The 19,108-nt window shown below is 60.0% G+C and overlaps 4 protein-coding genes across 14 annotated transcripts in view; 2 read left to right on the top strand and 2 right to left on the bottom strand.

The window, feature by feature from the left end:
• Positions 1–501: 501 nt before the first annotated feature.
• Positions 502–4,373, bottom strand: RPL18 (ribosomal protein L18). Its single transcript, XM_025849640.2, has 7 exons — positions 4,233–4,373; positions 3,008–3,094; positions 2,574–2,681; positions 1,858–1,956; positions 1,191–1,314; positions 1,039–1,108; positions 502–616 (listed from the first exon to the last, which is right to left on the bottom strand). Exons 1-7 carry the CDS (start codon positions 4,233–4,235, stop codon positions 541–543), a joined length of 567 nt encoding a protein of 188 aa, XP_025705425.1. The 5' UTR covers positions 4,236–4,373; the 3' UTR covers positions 502–540.
• Positions 4,374–4,516: 143 nt separating this feature from the next.
• SPHK2 (sphingosine kinase 2) lies at positions 4,517–12,708 on the top strand. 11 transcript variants are annotated; one of them, XM_073886636.1, is made up of 7 exons: positions 4,517–4,654; positions 5,626–5,769; positions 8,834–9,128; positions 10,015–10,164; positions 10,291–10,385; positions 10,476–10,591; positions 11,021–12,708. In XM_073886636.1, the coding sequence occupies exons 2-7, from the start codon at positions 5,731–5,733 to the stop codon at positions 12,114–12,116; spliced, it is 1,791 nt and encodes a 596-aa protein (XP_073742737.1). In that variant the 5' UTR covers positions 4,517–4,654; positions 5,626–5,730; the 3' UTR covers positions 12,117–12,708. The 11 variants fall into 11 exon arrangements, with proteins under 11 accessions (XP_073742737.1, XP_025705417.1, XP_025705420.1 ...); XM_025849632.2 differs by having other exon boundaries at positions 8,654–9,128; XM_025849635.2 differs by having other exon boundaries at positions 4,528–4,654; positions 5,538–5,769; positions 8,654–9,128.
• Positions 12,709–12,883: 175 nt separating this feature from the next.
• DBP (D-box binding PAR bZIP transcription factor) lies at positions 12,884–18,631 on the bottom strand. Its single transcript, XM_025849639.2, has 4 exons — positions 17,965–18,631; positions 16,662–17,072; positions 14,857–15,068; positions 12,884–13,371 (listed from the first exon to the last, which is right to left on the bottom strand). Exons 1-4 carry the CDS (start codon positions 18,101–18,103, stop codon positions 13,156–13,158), a joined length of 978 nt encoding a protein of 325 aa, XP_025705424.1. The 5' UTR covers positions 18,104–18,631; the 3' UTR covers positions 12,884–13,155.
• A 232-nt stretch (positions 18,632–18,863) lies between these two features.
• LOC112807131 (galactoside 2-alpha-L-fucosyltransferase SEC1-like) overlaps positions 18,864–19,108 on the top strand; it is a 31,619-nt gene continuing 31,374 nt past the window's right edge. Inside the window, exon 1 of the mRNA XM_073886642.1 lies at positions 18,864–19,072. The gene's annotated coding sequence lies outside the window, so the exon portion shown is untranslated. The remainder of the gene's footprint in view (positions 19,073–19,108) is intronic.

The following is a 19,108-nucleotide window of genomic DNA, read 5'->3' as shown; positions in this document are numbered from 1 at the left end:
AGGCAGGTCCCTGTGAAAGGCCTCCAGTCCAGGTATGGGAGGGCCCCAACCCAGGGGACACGCTCATCGGGTTACTGGCCCAGGGCCCAATGGCCGGCCAGACTCAAGGGGGAAAGAGGGGAGCGACTCACCTGTTCCCAAGGACCCCTCCCCCACCACGGTCCCGCCCCCTCCGCACTTCGTGGTCCACACCCCACCCACCAGCCCCAGCCAGGAGCAGCAGGTGTGGCTAATCCGGGGGAGGGAGCAGGCCCGGAAACACCTGTCACCCGGCTTATTAAGGGGGCGGGACTTTGGTCACTGGGAACCCGCCAAGGGTCCAACGGTGCGAGTCCCAGTAGCACGCTAGAGGGCGCCTGCCGGTGGAGCGGGACTCCGTGAGGGAAGGCCCCCCCCCCCCCCCCCCCCCGGTCTCCGTGGAGACGGGCACCGAGTCCTGCTCCCGGACACGCCCTAAGGCCCCAGTCCCCTGCCGTCCCCCACAAACACACAAAGGACCACCAGCATTCAAAATCTTTAATAACAGGGCAGGATCTGTGGTCAGTTCTTGTAGCCTCGGCTGGCCCTGCGGCCTCTGGCACGCTCGAACTTCCGGCCCTTGGATCTCACGTAGGGCCTGCGGGCAGGGAGAGCAGGGTGAGAGCATGCCCACGCGGCGGCCTCAAGACAGGGTGCAAGCTGAGGCTGGCTGAGCAGTGCGCTGCTTGCTCTAACAGAGCAGCACAGGAACATGGCAGGGGGGACACCAAGGAGGCTGCTGGAAAGGCCGGGCAGGGCAAGACGCAGGCTCCGTCTGGGAGATGCAGACTCTGGCCGGCACAGGCCCTGAACACGCTGCATTTACATGGCTGGCTGTGCAGAGATCTCAGCAACAGAGAGAAACAGCTTTAAGCCAAGTCTTGAGGAAAAAGCGGGGAGGACGCGAGGTGAGGCGTTCTAGGGAGGGACAGAAGGGGCCGGAAGGGTGGCAAGGCCCAGATCCACAGGGTGGGGTCCCCGGAAACGCCAGGGCCAGATGGCAGGGCTAGGTGTACTCACTTGGTGTGGCTGTGCGGGGTTCCCGGGGCCTTGCCGAAATGCCTGTACACCTCTCGGCCCTTGCGGGGGCCTGGGAAAAAGAAGAGAAAGCTGGGATCAGGCAGGGACCCAGCTCCAAGAAGTCGCCGTAAGAGTCACTGAACATCACTCACCAGAGAGCAAGACGGTGCCACAGCCCTTGGGGGAGTCTAGGGCCAACTGGTCGAAGGTGAGGATCTTGCCTCCAGCTTTGAGGATGCGGCTCCGGGCACGGCTGCTCACACGCAGCGCGCACACCTGGGAGACACACGGACAGGCACGGTCAGACGCCCCCCACCGCCACCCAGGGGCTGCTGGCTGTTGGCGGAGCCGCGACCACCACCACTAGAGAGAGCTTCCCCAGTTGACAATAGCAGTCCTTACCAATTAACATCCAAAACCTCCTTTAAGGCTGCAACCACCTGAACTTACCGCAGATAAGGAAACGGAGGCATTAAAAAGACCCACGACTTCGTCCACGGGCCATAAACTGGCCAAGAAATCTAGATTTGAAGCCAAGCTGTAAGGCTCAAGAACCAGCACCACCATCAGCGAGGGACCCAGAAGGGTCTGGCCCGGCGACACCCACCATGGCTAATGCCACGGACAATCCCCCTTCAATCCTAAAAGCCACCCAGACTGGTAGGTGTGATGCCTGCCTCACCCAGAGGAGAGAGGAGACTGGGAAGGCATCACAAGCCTCGTGGCATCTCTGCCAGAGATCATCAGCAGAGCCAAGGACACAAGCCAGGTCTGGGCTCTTGCCCACCCACCATGCTCCTGAGCCCCCTCCACACTCACCTTCAGTTTGGGCACCTCCTGGACACGCACGTCGTCGGTTATTGTCCCTACAACCACAGCTGTTTTGTTTTCCCGGCCAGGTAGCTTCATCTTCCGAATCTTTGAGGGAAGGACAAATGCAAACAAAGGAAGCTCCTTCTAGTGTTTACTTACCTTTATAAATATTTCACTTATCCGTTCACGAATGACAGAGAGAGGGAGAGAAGGAGCCTGACGCGGGACCCGATCCCAGGACCCGGGGATCATGACCTGAGCTGAAGGCACACACCTAACCAACTGAGCCACCCAGGCGCCTGCTCCTTCTGGTGTTTAAATCCAACCCCACTGTGTCAGGCATCCCAAGGATGGAGACGGTTGGGCCCTGAAGGGGATAAACCTGCCCATGCCTCGCCTCTCAACCAGTCCAGCCCTAATCTCAGGTCCGGCTGGGGAAAAAACCCTGGAGACAAAATGCACAACTCTTCAACAGATCTCTCCTTCAAGAGAGCTTAGAACATGGTAAGACCTGCCTCATGTGACTTGCAACCACTACAACCGCCACTTCACAATGAGAAAAGCCCAAGCCACTCAAATACCCACCGCTGTTCAGCTACAACCCTAGGGTCAAGGGTCGGAGCTCTGTGCCCACCACAGGGTGAAGTAAACCAGCTGATGGCCAGGCCCCAAGCCCCCCTCCCAGAGACACAATCCAGTCATTCCCCGAATCAGCCCCTCACCATCCGGGAAAGGGACAGAGGTGGCCGGTTGGTGCGACTCATGAACAACCTCTTCAACACGACTTGGTTAAAGGTAGAGTTGGTTCGTCTGGCCAGAAACCTGTACAGCTGGAGGAGAGAGAAAAGAATGGGAACCCAGAGTAGCCCACACCCCTCCCCCCACAACCTTCAATTAAAGACAAAAAAGCATGGTTTGGGATAAGGTTTTTACGGCTTTCCCCCTTCCCACTGAGCCCCAGAAAGCCCCCCAAGTCCCCTCCCCACCTGTATACAGCCCAGAGACTGAAACACTGAACCCCCAGGAGCCTCAGGCACAACCACAGATGTGCGCCTGCCCCGCAGGCCCCTGGAGCAGCCTGGGGCCCAATACTAGAACGTCGGTTCTAGAAGCTGCAGTTCTGGGCGGCCCTAAGGGTCTCAGACCTCAGCCTCACCTTGACCAACAGTCTCAGGTAGATGTCCTGGCTCTTGGGCTCCTTGCGCCGAACCTTTCGGTCCTTGTTGTGGCGGATGTCGACTCCCTGCAAGGTTAAGGAGACCATGGACCCAAATCTCTTCTGGCAGCTCACTCACCCCCAAAACAACTGTATTACCCATCTCCGAGGAAGAGCTAGGGCCCCAGTCTCCGAAAAGACAACAAACCCCAGGTCCACCCTGAGGAGACCTGTGAAAAGCCACTTAAATCTTCTGGGCCTCAAATGACCCCCAATTTAAGAAAAATATGAATTCCACATGCAAAGCCTTCAGGACATGGTGCACGGCACCTTGAAAAGCTTCAACGCAGCAGTCGCGCTAAGAAATCTGAACTCTTCAGAAGATGCGTTTTTCAATAATATAGGCCAAGGGCAGACTCTACCTAATAATACGGCAAAGAACCTTTATTTGGGACTTACTCCAGTGCTAGAACCTTCCATGCACGACCTCCAGGAGGCAGTTTCCCACTTTAGCTGAGAAAACCGAAGGAAGCCACAACTTCCACCACACCCCAGCTGCTGGCCTGAGATTGTCTAACAGGCCGTGTAAGGAACCCTAAAGAACCACTGAGTTATTCGCAGCTCCCTTTTCTCCAACATTTGACTTATGCCATAACCTCTGATGTGTGCGTCCTACAACTTCTTCCTAGACGCACGTCTGTGACACAGTATTACCGCGGCCCCAATGCACAGACCAGGGAACTGGGGTTACGGGCAGGAAACGCAAGATCACAGGCTGGATGGGGAGCTTGGCCGCAAAACCCAGGCACTGGACGGTGGAGACCCCCCCACCCCGTCCCAGAACCCAACGTTCCCAGCCAGAGGAGTGACAAGTCCAGGCAGAGGCAGCAAAAGACAAGAGATCCAGTATGGATGTGGGGCCAACGCCAGGGTCCGAATCCCGGCTCTGCCACTTCCTGGCATTGAGACCCCGGTCACATCACTCAACCTCCTTGCGCCTCAATTTGGTCATCCACTCAGTTGGAGCTTTAATAATAAAACGGAACGGGAGGAGCCGAAGGCTGGTAAGACTGACCCATCCCTGGTTTTCGAGCCACCAAAATAGTCCCCCCCACCGCGGGAGTCGCCCCCTTCGAACTCCCCTGACATCCCTGCTCCCCTCAGCCCAAGACCGCGACGGATGGCGGCGGATACTCGAACCCGGAGCGCCTCAAAGCACGCTCACCATGATGGCGACTCCTGCTAAGCCAGGTCCGGAAAGAGAGAACAGCGTCGAGGTGGGCGGGGAAAGCCTTCAGTGAGTGGCGCCTACGTGACGTCACACGGGCGCCACACGGCGCTCTACTCCAGTCGAGCCTCTCTATGGCGAGTCGCAGAGCGGCTGAATGGGCGATTCCGGAATAAGTGGAAGAACAATCCACCGGGAACAAGCGATACGCCAAGGGCTGGGCGGAGGCGGGCCAGCACGTCGGGGGCCTCTCTGGCCCTACCCAGTCCCTGTTCTCGATAGTCTTCCGGAAGAAAGGCATCTGGGAGCGAGAGAGATGTCGCGCAGCGCTAGGAGGTCGCGTCTCACAGTGACGCTCTGGCCCGACGCCGACGGTCTCTCGGTGGCTCCTGGAGGACCCGGCGGGCTGCGTATTGGAGGTGAGGAGGCGGAGCTGGCGGGCCTTGTCAGGACCTCGGGAAACCTCTGACCCCACGCTTGAGGCATTTCCTTATCAGGCTCCCTCTCTTGTCTCGTGCGGCGCTTCCTAGGCGCAGCCGCAGCTCGGGAAGTCCTGCCTGAGGTCTAACCCGAGATCTTCTTGCTGCAGCATCCTCTATTTCCAATTTCGTCTTCTCCCCCTGCCCCTTCTCTGACCCCTCCTCAGCCTCCACCTCTTGGGGGGCTGCTTTTCCCTGCCGGAGAGATTCGAGTCGCCCAGCGGGCTCTGCGTGAGGGCTTTGCACGGTACTGGAGTGCAGAGGAGGCGCACTGAAGCCCCAGGCTTGGGGTGTGGGTTGGAGAGGGAATAGGTAAAAGCCTCCCGAAAGAGAAGGGAGGAGAGACTTAGGAAATAAAGATTCAGAGGGAAGGAGGATTGGAGGCCCAGAACGGTAGTGGACAGAGACCAACAGTGAGGGAAATGGAGACCCAGGGGGTGACAAGGAGACCTAGAAAGAGAGGGAGGATGGAGATTTGGGGAGAAGCACAGACATAGAAAGATAGTGAGATGGGGTCTTGTCTGCTGTAACCAAATTCAAATCCTGGCCGTGCTAATTACTAACAACACTGTGACCTTGGGCAAGTCACTTAACCTCTGTGCCTTAACTTCCCTCATCCTCAAAAAGGGGATAATAGGCTTGGCACCTAGAGTATTTTCCAGCTTTACAGAAGTTAGTATAAATGCTTAAAACAACGCTTTGCATATAAGCGCTCAATACAAATTAGCCTCCGCTCCTATTGTTAGCCCTTCTTGGGTAGGACTAGATGGACTGGCTGGGGCAGTGACAAAGCTGACCTGTCCCCTCTTTTCTCCTTCCTCAGGGAAGCCCTGCCCCTTTGGCCTCCAACACAACCAGCCCAGCCCGAAGTCTGCCCCTGATGCTCCTACTTATTCATCTGTTCTCCACAGAGCCAAAGGCCAGGCCCCAACTGTGAGGCCCGACTCCTTGCCCATACCACCCTCCCATGGCCTGCCGCCCAGGACCAGGGTCCTGCTGATGGGGTAACGCAGCAGATGAATGGACACCTGGAAGCAGAGGAACAGCAGGATCAGGTAAGGGTCCTTCTGGAAGTTAAGATCACCACACCATGGGACACAGTTTCCTCCCTCTGTTCCCTTGCCTTGGTGACTTGGTCTCTGTCTTTGAGTCCCAGCCTGTTTGTCGGTCCAGTGTGCCTGCTTTTCTTTCTCCCAAACTAAGGTGTGTGGTTCCCTGTCTCTCCTTCTTCCTGGGTTTCTGTCCCCACCCCACCCCACCCTCTCTCTGGGTATTTCTTTTGCTGTTGCTGCTCTGGGTTGAACACAAGGTACGTTGTTTGACAACAAAAAAAAGTCTTCCATTTATTGCTTTCTAGCAAATTCTGTCCCTGTCTCCTTCTGCATGTGTCTTTCTATGATTCTGTTTCTTGGTCTCCTGGTATTATTCTGGCCTTGCTTTCTTTCCGCTTCACTATGTCTTTGCCTCTCTTTGTCTCCCTGTCAACATTTTTGCTGTCTCTCGGGCTCACTTCCTCTCAGCTTCTGGTCCTCCAACATTGTCTTCCTCCCTCACCCCTGGCCTAGAAGTCTCTCTCAGATACTGTTTCTCCCCATCTCTCACCTTGTTTCTCTGTCTTGCCATGTTACTGGGTCATTTGCTGGGCAGATGTCCATGTCATGCTGCCTCCACTCTGGTTTGAGTCCAAGGTAAATACTTGGTGAATTAATGAGCCTCTCCTCCCTGATTTTCATTACAGAAGTATCTGTCTCCCTCTCTGTGTCCATCATTTTCTGGGTTTTCTTGTGTCCTTAACCTTCCATATTCTCAATATTATTGTCTTTGTCTTTTTGTATATATCTCTGTTTATCTGTTTGTAACTATTTTAAAAACAGGCAGCCCTCTAAGTCTCTTACTGCCTCTGACTCTGCTTTTCTGGGTCTCTTTTATTAACTCCATTTGCAGAGCTCTGGGTTTTGGTGACCTGTGTTAGGGTCAGTCTCTATCCGCAACTGAAAATCTCCTCCCTCCTGCCTCTTTTAAAAATTCGATGGGGCAGGGCTACCACTTGCCCTCCACAAAGATGGCGTCAGCGGCGCTGTCTGTGGGGTCGTCAGGCCGCCTCTGCGGCGAGCGTGCCCTCACTTACTATGGCAGCCGATCTCGCGAAGCGCGATGCCCCGCCCACTGCTCAAGCTCTTCCTCGGCTGGCCCCTGCGCCCAACTCGCGAGCTGGTCGGCCCCGCCCCCCGCGCGCCCTCACTGGAGCGGCTCAGGCCGGCCGTGCGCCCATTGGCTGAGCGCATGCACACCCTCCCCCCCACCCCTGGGTCTGATGGGGGCGGTTGGTGCTGACTTGAGGGGCCGCCTGGAGGAGGACTCGGCGTGCGAGGAGGGTGCGGGGGTAGGGTCAGGGTCCCGAGTCTGGGGGACCGCGGGACCAAGAGGAACGGAGACGCAGGCCGGGACTGGGGTACCAGGGGGTGTGGGATGGAGATGGAGAACCAAAACCGGGACTTGAGGGATCCAGAAATGGAAACCCAGGTCTGGGACTGGGTTCTGGAAATGGCTGGGGATGGAGGACCGGGACCGGAGGAACCAGAGACAGAGACTCAGGCTTATGGATTTGGGGGGGGGGACCTTTGGATGGAAACCCAGGCCGAGGTCTGGGGGAACCAGGGTGGGTGGAGAGAATGGAGACCAGGTCAGAGACTCGAGGATCTGGGGACAGAGGCTCAGGCCCAGGACTGGAGGAGATCTAGGACTCTTGTATCTAAGCCTGCTTTGGGCTCGGGGATGGGGGCGCTGGTCAGTTCAAGTTTAGGGGCGGGGCCCGAGGGAGCTTCCCAGGGCAGGGGGCAGAAGTGACTTCTGAGGGTGAGTCCACAGATGGGGGTGCGTCTGGGGCTGCTCTGGGCCGGGGAAGGTGAGGGGCAGGCCTGGCAGCTGGCTGGGTGGGCGGGGCAGTGGGGAACAAAGGTGAGCAGGAAGGAGGCAGAAACTGGGCAGAGGGCAGGGGGAAGGCCTCTGGGGAGGGGACCTCAGGCCCGGCTCCCACCCCCTCCCTGGAGAGCAGGCGGCCAGACGCCCAGGTCAGTGCTCGGGGTCCAGCTCTTGGCCCCTGTCCCTCGCAGGCGCCTGCATGTGGCTCCTGTAGCTCTCTGACTCCTTAATTCCTCCATGTCACATCTCTTTCCTGGTCTCTCCAGCTGTCTACACCCCTCCGTCCTGCCCCTCCTAGCTGCTCTTTCTGTCCTTTTTCTGACCCTCAGAGGACCTCCTAGGGCCCCTAAACTCTGACTCTCCTAAGTATCTCTCATCATCCTGGCTTTCATCTCATCGAAGCTGGTTGTCTCCTCTTGGAGTTTCTTCAGCTCTTAGACCGTATCCCTCTCTTTCTTTGTGTCCGAGTGTCTCTCCCGTGTAACTTTCTCCATCCGGAGATGACCATGTGCACGTGTGTGTATGTGCGTGTGTGTTGTGTTCTCCGTCTGTGCATATCTCCACCGTCCAGCTCTCTCTCCTCTCCCTTATACTTCTCCAAAGCCCTCATTATCCAGCATGCTATACACTTGGCTTCTTTCGTTTTTCTGTCTTCCTAAGAGAATATGAACTCCACAAAGGCAGGGACTTTTGTCTGTTTTGTTCCCTGCTGTGTTTGCTGGGCCTGGCACTGTGATTGGCACATAGAGAGTACTGAGTAATTATTTGGGGAATAAATGAATGAACGTTTGCATGCCTGGCTGTCCTCCCTCCAGGATGCTGGCCTTCCTGTACAGCGGGCTTCTGCCCTGTGTCCTCAGGGTCTCCCCACACTTGTCTGAGCCTGTCTGTCTCTGATGCCTCCATCTTGCCTGTCACTGGCCCTTGTTGTCTCCTGTCCACAGGCCCTGCCCCTGCTTCTCTCTACCTGCCACAGGGGTCTTGGACTCTGACTCCTGCCCTCCTCCCTCCCCACAGAGGCCAGACCAGGAGCTGACCTGCAGCTGGGGCCACAGGCCTAGAAGCGCCCTGGACAGGGCCGAGGCCATGGCCCCCCCACCGCCTCCACCACTGGCCGCCAGCACCCCGCTCCTGCATGGCGAGTTCGGCTCCTACCCGGCCCGGGGATCCCGCTTAGCCCTCACTCTCACACCACAGGCCCTGCACATACAGCGGCTGCGCCCGAAGCCCGAAGCCCGGCCCCGGGGCGGCCTGGTCCCGTTGGCCGAGGTGTCAGGCTGCTGCACCCTGCGGAGCCGCAACCCCTCAGACACGGCGGCCTACTTCTGCATCTACACCTACCCGCAGGGCCGGCGCGGGGGCCGGCGCAGAGCCGCCCGCACCTTTCGCGCCGACGGGGCAGCCGCCTACGAGGAGAACCGTGCTGAGGCCCAGCGCTGGGCCACTGCCCTCATGTGTCTGCTTCGTGGACTGCCACTGCCTGGGGACAGGGGTGAGGCACTACGCAGCCGCTCTGTCCTAGGGCCACCTTGGCGTCTCTGTGGATTTCCCTCCGTGGACACCTCTGTCTCTTCTCTGTGTGTCTGTCTGTGATGTGTCTGTCTTGGTCCGAACTGAAAGAGGGCTAGACACACGGCGATGGGCCACAGAAGGAAGAGCAGCCACAGGCAGAGAAAAATGATTTGTGTCTGCTCTTCTCATAGATTTTTCTCTCTGTCCCCTCCCCCGCTTCCATGGGCCCTGACCACACAGATGAGTCAGAGGCTCCCCGTCTGGTGAGAGCAGCAGACTGAGACATGATTAGTCACCACCCAGGATGACAGGCACTCACAGAAGTCCCCTAGGGCGTCCCAGGAGCTCAGAGGTGGCATCTAATCCAGCCTAAGGGGGGGAGGGGAGTCAGAGAAGGCTTTTGGGCAGAGGTCCCCACCCAGGCTCCTCAGTTGGCACAGGAAGGTAGAGGTTCAAGGGTTTGCATCTGGTGAGCCTCCCTTGGTCTTCCAGGATCCTGCTGGCTGGCTGGGGGCCCTAAGGGATGGTGACAGTGAGGGAGCCTTGCACAGTGTCGTAACCTGATCCTGGATTCCAGGTGTTTGAGGATAAAGTGGAACCCACAGGTCTCCCTCCTCCCACACATGGGTCCAAAGGGCACTGGGATTAGACACCCAAGCCCTGCCTTTGTCTTGGCCCCTGGGAGAGGGGGGCAGGGCTGCACACCTGAGCCTGGGCCGCTGAAGCCCTGGAGAGAAACCGTGACTTCCCAGCAGGCCACTCTGCCAGGCCGCAGCAGCTCCACTGGGGGCTGTTTGCAGTTCCAGCTTCTGAGGTGAGGGGCCCGGGTCTGGGGCCTCTGTAGACTCCTTCCCCTCTCTTTGCAGAAATAACCCCCGAGCTGCTGCCAAGGCCACCCCGACTGCTCCTATTGGTCAATCCCTATGGGGGGCGGGGTCTGGCCTGGCAGTGGTGTAAGAACCACGTGCTGCCCATGATCTCTGAGGCCGGCCTGTCCTTCAACCTCATCCAGACAGGTAAGGGCCATGCCAGGATGGAAGTAGGGGCCCGGGGGTGCCAGGACTCCTGAGTTCTGAGTCCTGGGGAGTGGTGGCGGGGCAGAGTGGAACAGCCTGGCTCATCTCCTGGTTCCCCCACGTTAGAACGGCAGAACCACGCCCGGGAGCTGGTTCAGGGGCTGAGCCTGAGTGAGTGGGACGGCATTGTCACAGTCTCGGGAGACGGGCTGCTCTTCGAGGTAGGGCAGGGGCACCCTACCTGAGCCCTGGGGGACTCTGGAGCCTGGCACTAGGACCAGGACCCAGGTGGCCGGTGTCCTGCCCTGCAGGTGCTGAACGGACTCCTAGACCGCCCTGACTGGGAAGAAGCTGTGAAGACACCCGTGGGCATCCTCCCCTGTGGCTCAGGCAACGCCCTGGCTGGAGCTGTGAACCAGCACGGGGGGTAGGTGGGGTCCCGCCTCCGCCAGCCTGCTTACCGTGAGGGGAGGGATGAGCCCTCCCGCAACCCGGCACTTCTATCCACACATCTCCCCCAGGCAGTCCACCGTCAGTCAAGTCGATCAGTCTGGGCTGGGATGCTCCCCACGCCGCCCCTCCCCCCAGACATGTCTGCCTGTCCGTTCCCAACTGTATCCCTAGTGCCCGGAACTGCGCCTGGCACACAGGTGGCCCTGAGGGAATGCTTATGGATGGGAGAGCGGACAGGGAACCTGGCTCGGTAGGAAGAGTCCATCTGGAGGTGGCCATATGGTCCCCCTGCTGTCTGCTCTCCCACCTTTTTGTGTCTTTCTCCTGCCACCCTGCGCTCTGGGTCTCTCACGCCACCCTGTTTACTCTTTCCCTCCGTGTCTGTCTGTCTCTGGCTGTGAAGGTTTGAACCTGCCCTGGGTGTCGACCTGCTGCTCAACTGCTCGCTGCTCCTCTGCCGGGGGGGCAGCCGCCCGCTGGACCTGCTCTCTGTGACGCTGGCCTCGGGCTCCCGCTGTTTCTCCTTCTTGTCTGTGGCCTGGGGCTTCGTGTCAGACGTGGACATCCAGAGCGAGCGCTTCAGGGCCCTGGGCAGCGCCCGCTTCACACTGGGCACGGTGCTGGGCCTTGCCACCCTGCACACCTACCGCGGACGCCTCTCCTACCTCCCTGCTGCTGTGGAACCTGCCTCCCCCACCCCTGCCCATGGCCTGCCCCGTGCCAAGTCAGAGCTGACCCTGGCCCCGGCCCCGGCCCCGGCCCCACCTGTGGCACACTCACCCCTGCATCGCTCAGTGTCTGATCTGCCTCTGCCCCTGCCCCAGCCTGCCCTGGCCTCCCCTGGCTCACCTGAGCCCCTGCCCATCCTGTCCCTCAATGGTGGGGGCCCAGAGTTGGTCGGGGACTGGGGTGGGGCTGGGGATGCCCCACTGTCCCCAGACCCCTTGCTGCCCTCACCACCTAGCTCCCCGAAGGCTTTACTGTCACCCATCACCGAGGGGGTCCCAGAAATGCCAGCCTCGTCTGGGCTCCCACCTCCCACCCCTGATGCCCTGGGAGCCATCTCTCCCGGGGGCCCACCTGACCACCTGCTCCCACCTCTGGGCACCCCACTGCCCCCAGGGTGGGTGACGCTGGAGGGGGACTTTGTGCTTATGTTGGCCATCTCACCCAGCCACCTGGGGGCTGACCTGGTGGCAGCTCCCCACGCGCGCTTTGACGACGGCCTGCTGCACCTGTGCTGGGTGCGCGGTGGCATCTCGCGGGCTGCGCTGCTGCGCCTTTTTCTGGCCATGGAGCGAGGTAGCCACTTCAGCCTGGGCTGTCCGCAGCTGGGCTACGCTGCGGCCCGTGCCTTTCGCCTCGAGCCTCTCACGCCTCGCGGCGTGCTCACTGTGGACGGAGAGCAGGTGGAGTATGGGCCACTGCAGGCGCAGGTGCATCCAGGCCTTGGCACACTGCTCACTGGGCCTCCGGGGCGCGCGGGTCAGGAGCCTTGACCCTAAGGAAGCTTGCTGCCCGCCAGGGGCGGGGCCGGCATTCCGAAAAGGCGGGGCCTGGCCTAGGGGCGGGGCCTAGCTGCTAGAGTTAGGGTGAAGGCCCCACACGCAGGGACCAGAGGTAATGTGGGATGGAGTGTGGCCCGAACTCCAGGGGGTCGGGGTCATCAAGGTCACCGACAACGGGCTGGCCCCGACGGTAGTGCCTGACTAATGAGGGCGGAGCTCGGTCCAGACCCTCGCTTCCGGTTCGTGGGAGGCCAGGTCCGCTGAGGGCGGAGACTGTCTTACGCGTTGTCCAATGACGGGACCTGGCATGTACGGGCCGGGGAGGCCTTAGTTAATTGGCCAGTCAGGGCCCGGTCTCGCCCTACCCACTCCGGTGCCTCCACTTAACTGGCCAATCAGCCCAGGAGGGGCAGGTTCCCCGGGGCCGACGCTCGGATTTGCACTAATGTTCCTCCCACCCACCGCCGGTGGGGACGAGGAAACTCATTTCTCCCGTCTTCTGTCTCTTGTGCGTCCCCTGACCCCAATCTTCAAAGCAATTGAAAAGGTCTATGCAATAAAGGCAGTCGCTTCATTCCTCTCAGACCGTCGCCCCTTCTGCATCCGGCAGCCCGTGGGAGGGATCCAATTCCAGGCGCTTCCAGTAGCTCCTGCCTTTTATGGACCGAAGCCCAGACCTGCCCACAGACCGCGGCCAGTGTGACCCGAGGGCCTTGAACTGGGGCCAGGGAGCTGCCTCCTCCCCCACAACAGCTGGCTCTGGGGTTCTCAAGATTTATTCAGGATGTGTTAACGGAGGCGGTGGGAGGATGGGGTCCCCGAAGTGGCAGGGGCACACACAGAGGACCCTCCCCGCCCCCGCGAGGGAGGGGGGAGGCTCGCTTTTTCTTAAAAATATAAATGTATTTATCTGCATCATCACGTCCCTGGGGCACCCAGCTGGCCGGCCGGTGGGCCACAGGGCGGAGAGGGAAGAGGGCCTCAGGGCGCAAGTCTGAGCGAGGCCACCGGGCAGGGGCGGGGGACGGCCTCACAGGGCTCCGTGCTGGGCCTGGTAGCGGGACAGCACGGCGCGGTAATGGGACAGCTCCTGGCGCACCGCCACCACTTCCTGCCGCAGCAGGGCGTTCTCCTTCTCCAGGAAGGCCGCCCGTACCGATATCTGGTTCTCCTTGAGCCGCCGGGCATCTCGGGACCTCTTGGCTGCCTCGTTATTCTTGTACCGCCGGCTCCAATACTTCTCGTCCTGAGGGTGGGGTTTGAGAAGGCACTATGGGCCAGAAGGGCCAGGAGGAACAGCTTTCCTTGTGCCTTCAAGGACCAGAGGGCAGCTAAGAGACCCTCTGGGGTGCTTCCTGCCCGGCAGTGGGGCCCAAAGGATACCAGGGCTCTCCTAGGATGGGTACCCAAGGGTCTGGTTGCTAAGGAGAGCAGGCCCCTAGCAACAGCCAGGTGTGCGACAGTTCTCCCCACTCCAAGCACGAGGCTTCAGGTCTCCGCTGTGCAAAGCAGACCCCACCACTCCTCGCTTGACAAAGGACCTACAGTTAGCCCCTGGTTGCTAAGGATGCTTGTTCCCTAGCAACAGGGCCTTCAGGGTCTGAGGGCCTCTCCCAGTAAAAAGCACTGCTTTATGCACCACCTTCTCGCATCCTGGTTGCTAAGGAAAACCTAGGCTCCCTAGCGATGGGGTTTTGTGTCCCATAAATCCTCCCAGAGCTGGGGCCTTTTGACCTAGTTGTCAAGGCAACCTCATCCTTCCCCAGCAATCTAGGTGGTCCCAATAACTGCAGCCAGTCTCTGACCCTCTGGCCTTGAATGGAGGCCAGAGAGCTGCCTTCTCCCCCACAGGTCCTGATTGCTAGAAGAGCTGTCCCGTAGAAAGAAAGGGGCCTATGCTGAGACCTCCCCACACCGTTACTTAGGGTCCTCCAGTCCTAGAATTTGGCTGTGGAGAAGGACCACTCCTCAGTAACAAGGACCACCCAGAGCTCCAAAAGATGCTCTCTTCCCACCCCCATTTCATTAAAGCCTAGTTCCTGCTTACTAGGGTAAATCCAGTCGGGCCCTGTGACAGGAGAAACCACTGGTCTAGACTGGGTTTATGGGTCAATCCTCAGTACTCAGACAGTTATGAAGTCTGGTGAGAGGAGCCCAGGCACCCCTTACTAGGGGAGACCCTAGAACTGGCAAAGGCAGGCTGCTACAAAAAAAAATGGTCACTGCCCCAAATCAGAATGTGGCTCTGGTTGCTAATGGGAACTTGAAACCTCTTACCAATGAGCAGTCCAGGGCCAGAAAACAAAGCCCAGAGGGGCTGGCAAAGTCTGCATCCTAGGCAGATGCAAGCACCCCGAAGGATGCCCCAAATCAGAGATCAAAGGACCAGCCCCAGCCTAGCTAGCGGCTCAGAAGAAACAGACTGATACTGCTGTTAACGGATGCTGTCCTTAGCAACAGGGCCTGGTCAAAGCTCCAAGCCTGTACTGGTGGGTCTGGCAGGGCTGGCTGAGTCTGCATCCCACAGTGACACCATCTTTGTAAATCTCAAGCCCAAACCTCCGCTGTCTTTGAGCCCCAGGGCTATGGACAACTGATGCTTAGCCGCAGGTTAAGAGAACCTGAAAGCTAACCGCAGTGAGAAGCCCAGGCCTGTCTGTGAGGAAAGGGCCATCCCCAGCTGTGGGACCTGTAAGGGCCATGCCTGCATCCTATATGGGGCAGTGCTCACCTTCTGCTCCTCTGGCACCTGGATCTTCCGGGCCTTCTTCATGATGGGCTGGGGCTTAAGCTCCTCCTCTGAGAAGCGATGTCTCCGAGGGTCAAAGGTCTCGTGGCCGGGAATGCTTGACAGGGCTAAATCAGCTGGGTCAGGTTCAAATGTCATCAGCACCTCCACGGTGTCTGGGTCCACCGGGCTGGGCGTGTCCCGAGAGGTCAGGCCTTGGGGAAACAGAATGTGCCGCTTGAGTGTGTATTTATTTGGGGGAGGGAGGGTTCCCAGAGGTTACCCCCTGCTCAGGTATCTCTTTGACCACAAGGAAGGCCCTTATGAGGTCTACCACAAAGCCCGCCAGAGACCAATCTCTCTAATATAAAATATGAAGGTTCTCTAAGCTACAAAGTGCTTAGACATCGTGGAACCAATTCCACTTTTATAACAGGGAAACAGGCCCAATTATAACTGCCATACCCTAAGTAACACACGAGCCTCCTCTATTGCTTCTGAAACCTCAGGCCTTCAGATTCAGTGTTAAGCTCTTTTCCCATTACCTAGCCTGAATCCTGCTTACTGAATCCCTGACCAAAGCCTCGACCCCAGGCTGTTCAGGGAAAAGAAATCCAGTGCACTGAAAAGACTTCAGGTGAGCCGCTTCAGAGCTATTGGCCCCGACGAGTAAGGGAAGAAAAGCAGAAACGATTGAGGTTTTGGGGAGGTTGGTACAGAAGGGGCAGGGCCGGACTGTGTCTTTAAGAGCGAGCAAGCCGGGGTCAGCTGAGGATACGGGTTCAGGGCCAGTCACGTGCGGGCGCCTGCTTTCCCGCCCCGCCCCCCCCCTCCGCCGCCGCGGGCGCCCTCTAGTTCCCCCAGGCCCCGCCCCTCCGCGTGACCGCGCGTGCGCGAAGTGAGAAGCAGGGAGGAGGAAGGAGAGGACTCACGTGGCGCGGGAATGTGCGGCTGGAAAGGGGAGGGCCCCGGTTCTGCCCGGAGGTCCGGCCAGGGACAGGTGTGTCCAGGAATCCCCAACCTGCAGTCCGCCCGTGGAGACCCCCAAGTGCCCGAGGGGGCACACTTTTCCTTTTGCTCCCTGGGGTCTCTCAGCTCGAACCTCTCAATTTCCAAAGATCCAGGCCCTCCTGCTCTCTGGGGAGCGCGCTGACAAACGGACCCCTGGACCTTCTCCCTCACCACCGAGATACACAGGATTCTGGGATCCCAGGCCCCTCCTCTCCCAGGAACATAGGAAGCTCTCGGTCCTCGCCCTAACGGAAGACCCAGAATGAAGATCCCGGACCTTTTCCCCTCTAGAGGACTCCGGGACCGCCGGCCCTAGCTCCTCTCCACTGGAGGACCCAGCAGCTCGGGCTGCCAGTCTCTTATGTCCTGGTGAAACAGACGTCCTTGCTTTCTCCCCTGCAGAGAGCCTAGCCAGTTACGGCCCTTCCCCACTCCACCGACTCCGGGCCCAGACTCTGGAGCGCAGTTCCTTCCCCAGTAAATAATTCCGGTGTTCTGGGATCCGAATCCCGGCTCCTCGAGTATCCGGACCCTCTGTCCCCACATCCCACGGAAAAGTCCACACTACCGCCCCACGGGGCAGGCTTCCTGGAATGTGGGATCCCAAGGAGACCCAGTCCCTGATGCATTAGTGACAAAGAATCCGGACTCCTCTCCCAGCATCTCGCGCCTAGGTGGACCCAGAATCTGGACGCACAACCCCAGCCCCACCGTCCCGGGCCCAAGTGCCGCACAGCCCTGCCCCTGAGGCCCAAGCCCCGCCCCGCCAGGGCCCTGCCCCGCCCCCGCCGTCGCACCTGCGCGGTGGCCGCCCGCGGCCCCGAGGGCAGCCCGGGTGGGGGCGTGCCCCGGGGAGGAACGAGGGGAAGCTGAGCCGCAGGAACCGGGCCCCGGGGAGGGTGCGGGCGTGCGCACGGGCGAGGGCGCCGGTGACGGGCCGCCGGGGGGCGGCGGGCTGGGCGGGAGCCCGTGCTCCAGCAAGAAGGCGTCCAGGTCCACGTACTCCACGTCGCCGAACGGCAGCGTCCGCTCCCACAGCAGCGGCGCCAACAGACCCGGGCCAGGCGCGGCCCCCGGGCGCCCCCGCGGGGACCCGCCGCCCACCACCGCCCCAGCTGGGGCATCCGCCGGGCCCGCCGTCTCCAGGCCAGGCCCGGGGACCGTGGCTGCCGGCGGAGCCGCCTTGCGCTCCTTTTCCTTCAGGAGACCTGCGGGCCGAGGAAAGACCGGGCGGGGTGGGAAGGAAGAGATGGAGAAGGGACCCCGAGACAGAGATACACGAAGAAAAGGGAGATAGAGACCCACAGGGCGGAGATCCAGAGAAACAGGCGGGGGAGAGGGGGAGACAGGAGGGAAGGCAAGGACCCAAAAAGAAGAGACAGAGACTCAAGAGAGGGAAAGAGACCCAGAGAGAGAAGGCACAGACGGGCGCGGCAGAGACAGAGAGAGGGGGACAGAGACCGAGAGAGGGACAGAGGCTCAGAAAGAGGGGAGGATAGGGACCCAGGGAGGGATAGGACACAGACCAGGGAAGGGACAGAGGTACAGAAGGGGGACAGAAGTTGAGAGAGAGGTAGGTGAGAGGGAAAAAATGACAGTTCTGTAATTTCTCTGTAGCCTATCCCCCCCGCTCACTGTAGCCTCTTCTCCCCACCCCCACACTCTGTTAGGGGCAGGAAGGGGCTCTATTCCTGGGGCACATTCCTCATCCCTAGACTCCATGTGACCCCAAGAGGCCCCGCCCAAGCCCGTGTCACTACCGTGTGAGCATCCGACACACCCCCTCCCTCCTCCCTGGACCCCAGGGGTCCAGACTCTCAGGACCAAAGGAAGCGGGGGCTGGGGTCCAGACTCTTGGGTCCTCGGAGAGGACGACTCGGGGGGGACTCCTGGGTCCTCTTGGTAGACGGGCTTGAGCGCCGGTACTTTTGGATCTTGGGTGCTGAGGGATCTAGGGGCCTAAACACCTTAGTAATTCGGTAAATGACGGTTGGAGGATGGACTCTCTCGGCACGTAGGAGGTGAGCCCCCCCGCCCCAGCACCTGAATCCCTAAGGGAGTAGGGTGTCCGGGTTGGGATAGATGGGGGCTAGAACTCACAGCTGGCTGGCTCTTTGGGTTTGCTGGTCCCCTGCAGAAGGCTCCGCAGCCCAAGCAGCGCTCCCCCGCCAGGGGGGGCCCCGGCTGGGCCGCCCAGCAGCAGGGGGGCCGGGGTCCTGTCGCTCACGGGCCGCGCCATCACCGGCCACCTGCCCGCAGGCTCACGGGCTCATGGAGGGGCGAAGAGCTGGCCTGCCAGTCAGCGGCACACTCCAGTGGTCCGGGCGAGTGCCTGCCCAGGGGCGGGCGAGCGTAGCTTGCAAGCCTCCAGTATCCAGATCACCGCAAATCCTAGGAGTGACGGGGATTTGCAGTCCTCAGTGCAGAAACGTGCAACTCAAGAGGGTCCCTGGAGACCATGCAGTCCGAGTGAGGGGCCGATCAAATCAGGCAGCCGGCTCTTTGCAACCCAGAGTTCAAGGGGACACAAGGCGCTCCCTCTACAAGGTGGGCAAGCCTGGATCTTGCAAAATCTGCAGCTCTCTCAGCGGAAGGCGCTTTGCAATCTGCACCAAGAGGTGTGCGCGGAGGGGCGGGGGAGGGGGCAAGAGGAGGCGGCCGCCTTGAGGCGTGGCCAACGCAAACTTCTTTCGCGGAAAAAAAAAAAAAAAAGCCAAACCAAAACACCCGACGCCACTGCGCGCACCCCTCCTCTCGGCCCCCGCCTGCCTTTTGGGCCAAGCACCCCAGCCGCGTGCCTCCCTCCGGCTGAAAGCGCGGGCCAATCGCGTCTTGACCCCTCGAGACGCACGGCCAATGGGACCCCTGGATCCGCCAAGGCCCGGGAGGGCGCGTGAGGGGTTCAGTGCGTGAAGTTGCCTTGCCTTTAGGTGGGAGGCGGGACCCTGACCTACATTTGCCCAATGGGAGACGGCACTGGGGGCGGGACCGTGACCCACTTCGGGCCAATGAGGCAGGCGGGAGGGGGAAGCACATGGCTCTGCGCGTGCTGCCCGATGGGGAGGGTGAGTTGGGGGGAGTGAAAGAGGCGCCGCTTAAAGGAGCCGCCAATCTAAACGACGGTTTGGGGAAACAGGAAGCCAAAAAACCGAGCAGTGCGGTTTAGGAAGAGGGAGATCGGTTTCTAGAAGAAGACTGCTGTTCTTCGGTACCCAGATGTTTCCCCGCCGCGCCTAGAATCAGA

The sequence above is a fragment of the Callorhinus ursinus genome, unplaced genomic scaffold, assembly GCF_003265705.2.
Source record: "Callorhinus ursinus isolate GAN/ISIS: 27379988/994484 unplaced genomic scaffold, GSC_fseal_2.0 scaffold71, whole genome shotgun sequence".
NCBI lineage: Eukaryota > Metazoa > Chordata > Mammalia > Carnivora > Otariidae > Callorhinus > Callorhinus ursinus.
Note: the sequence above shows the minus strand (reverse complement) of the source record. Positions and strands in the feature narration are given on the sequence as shown.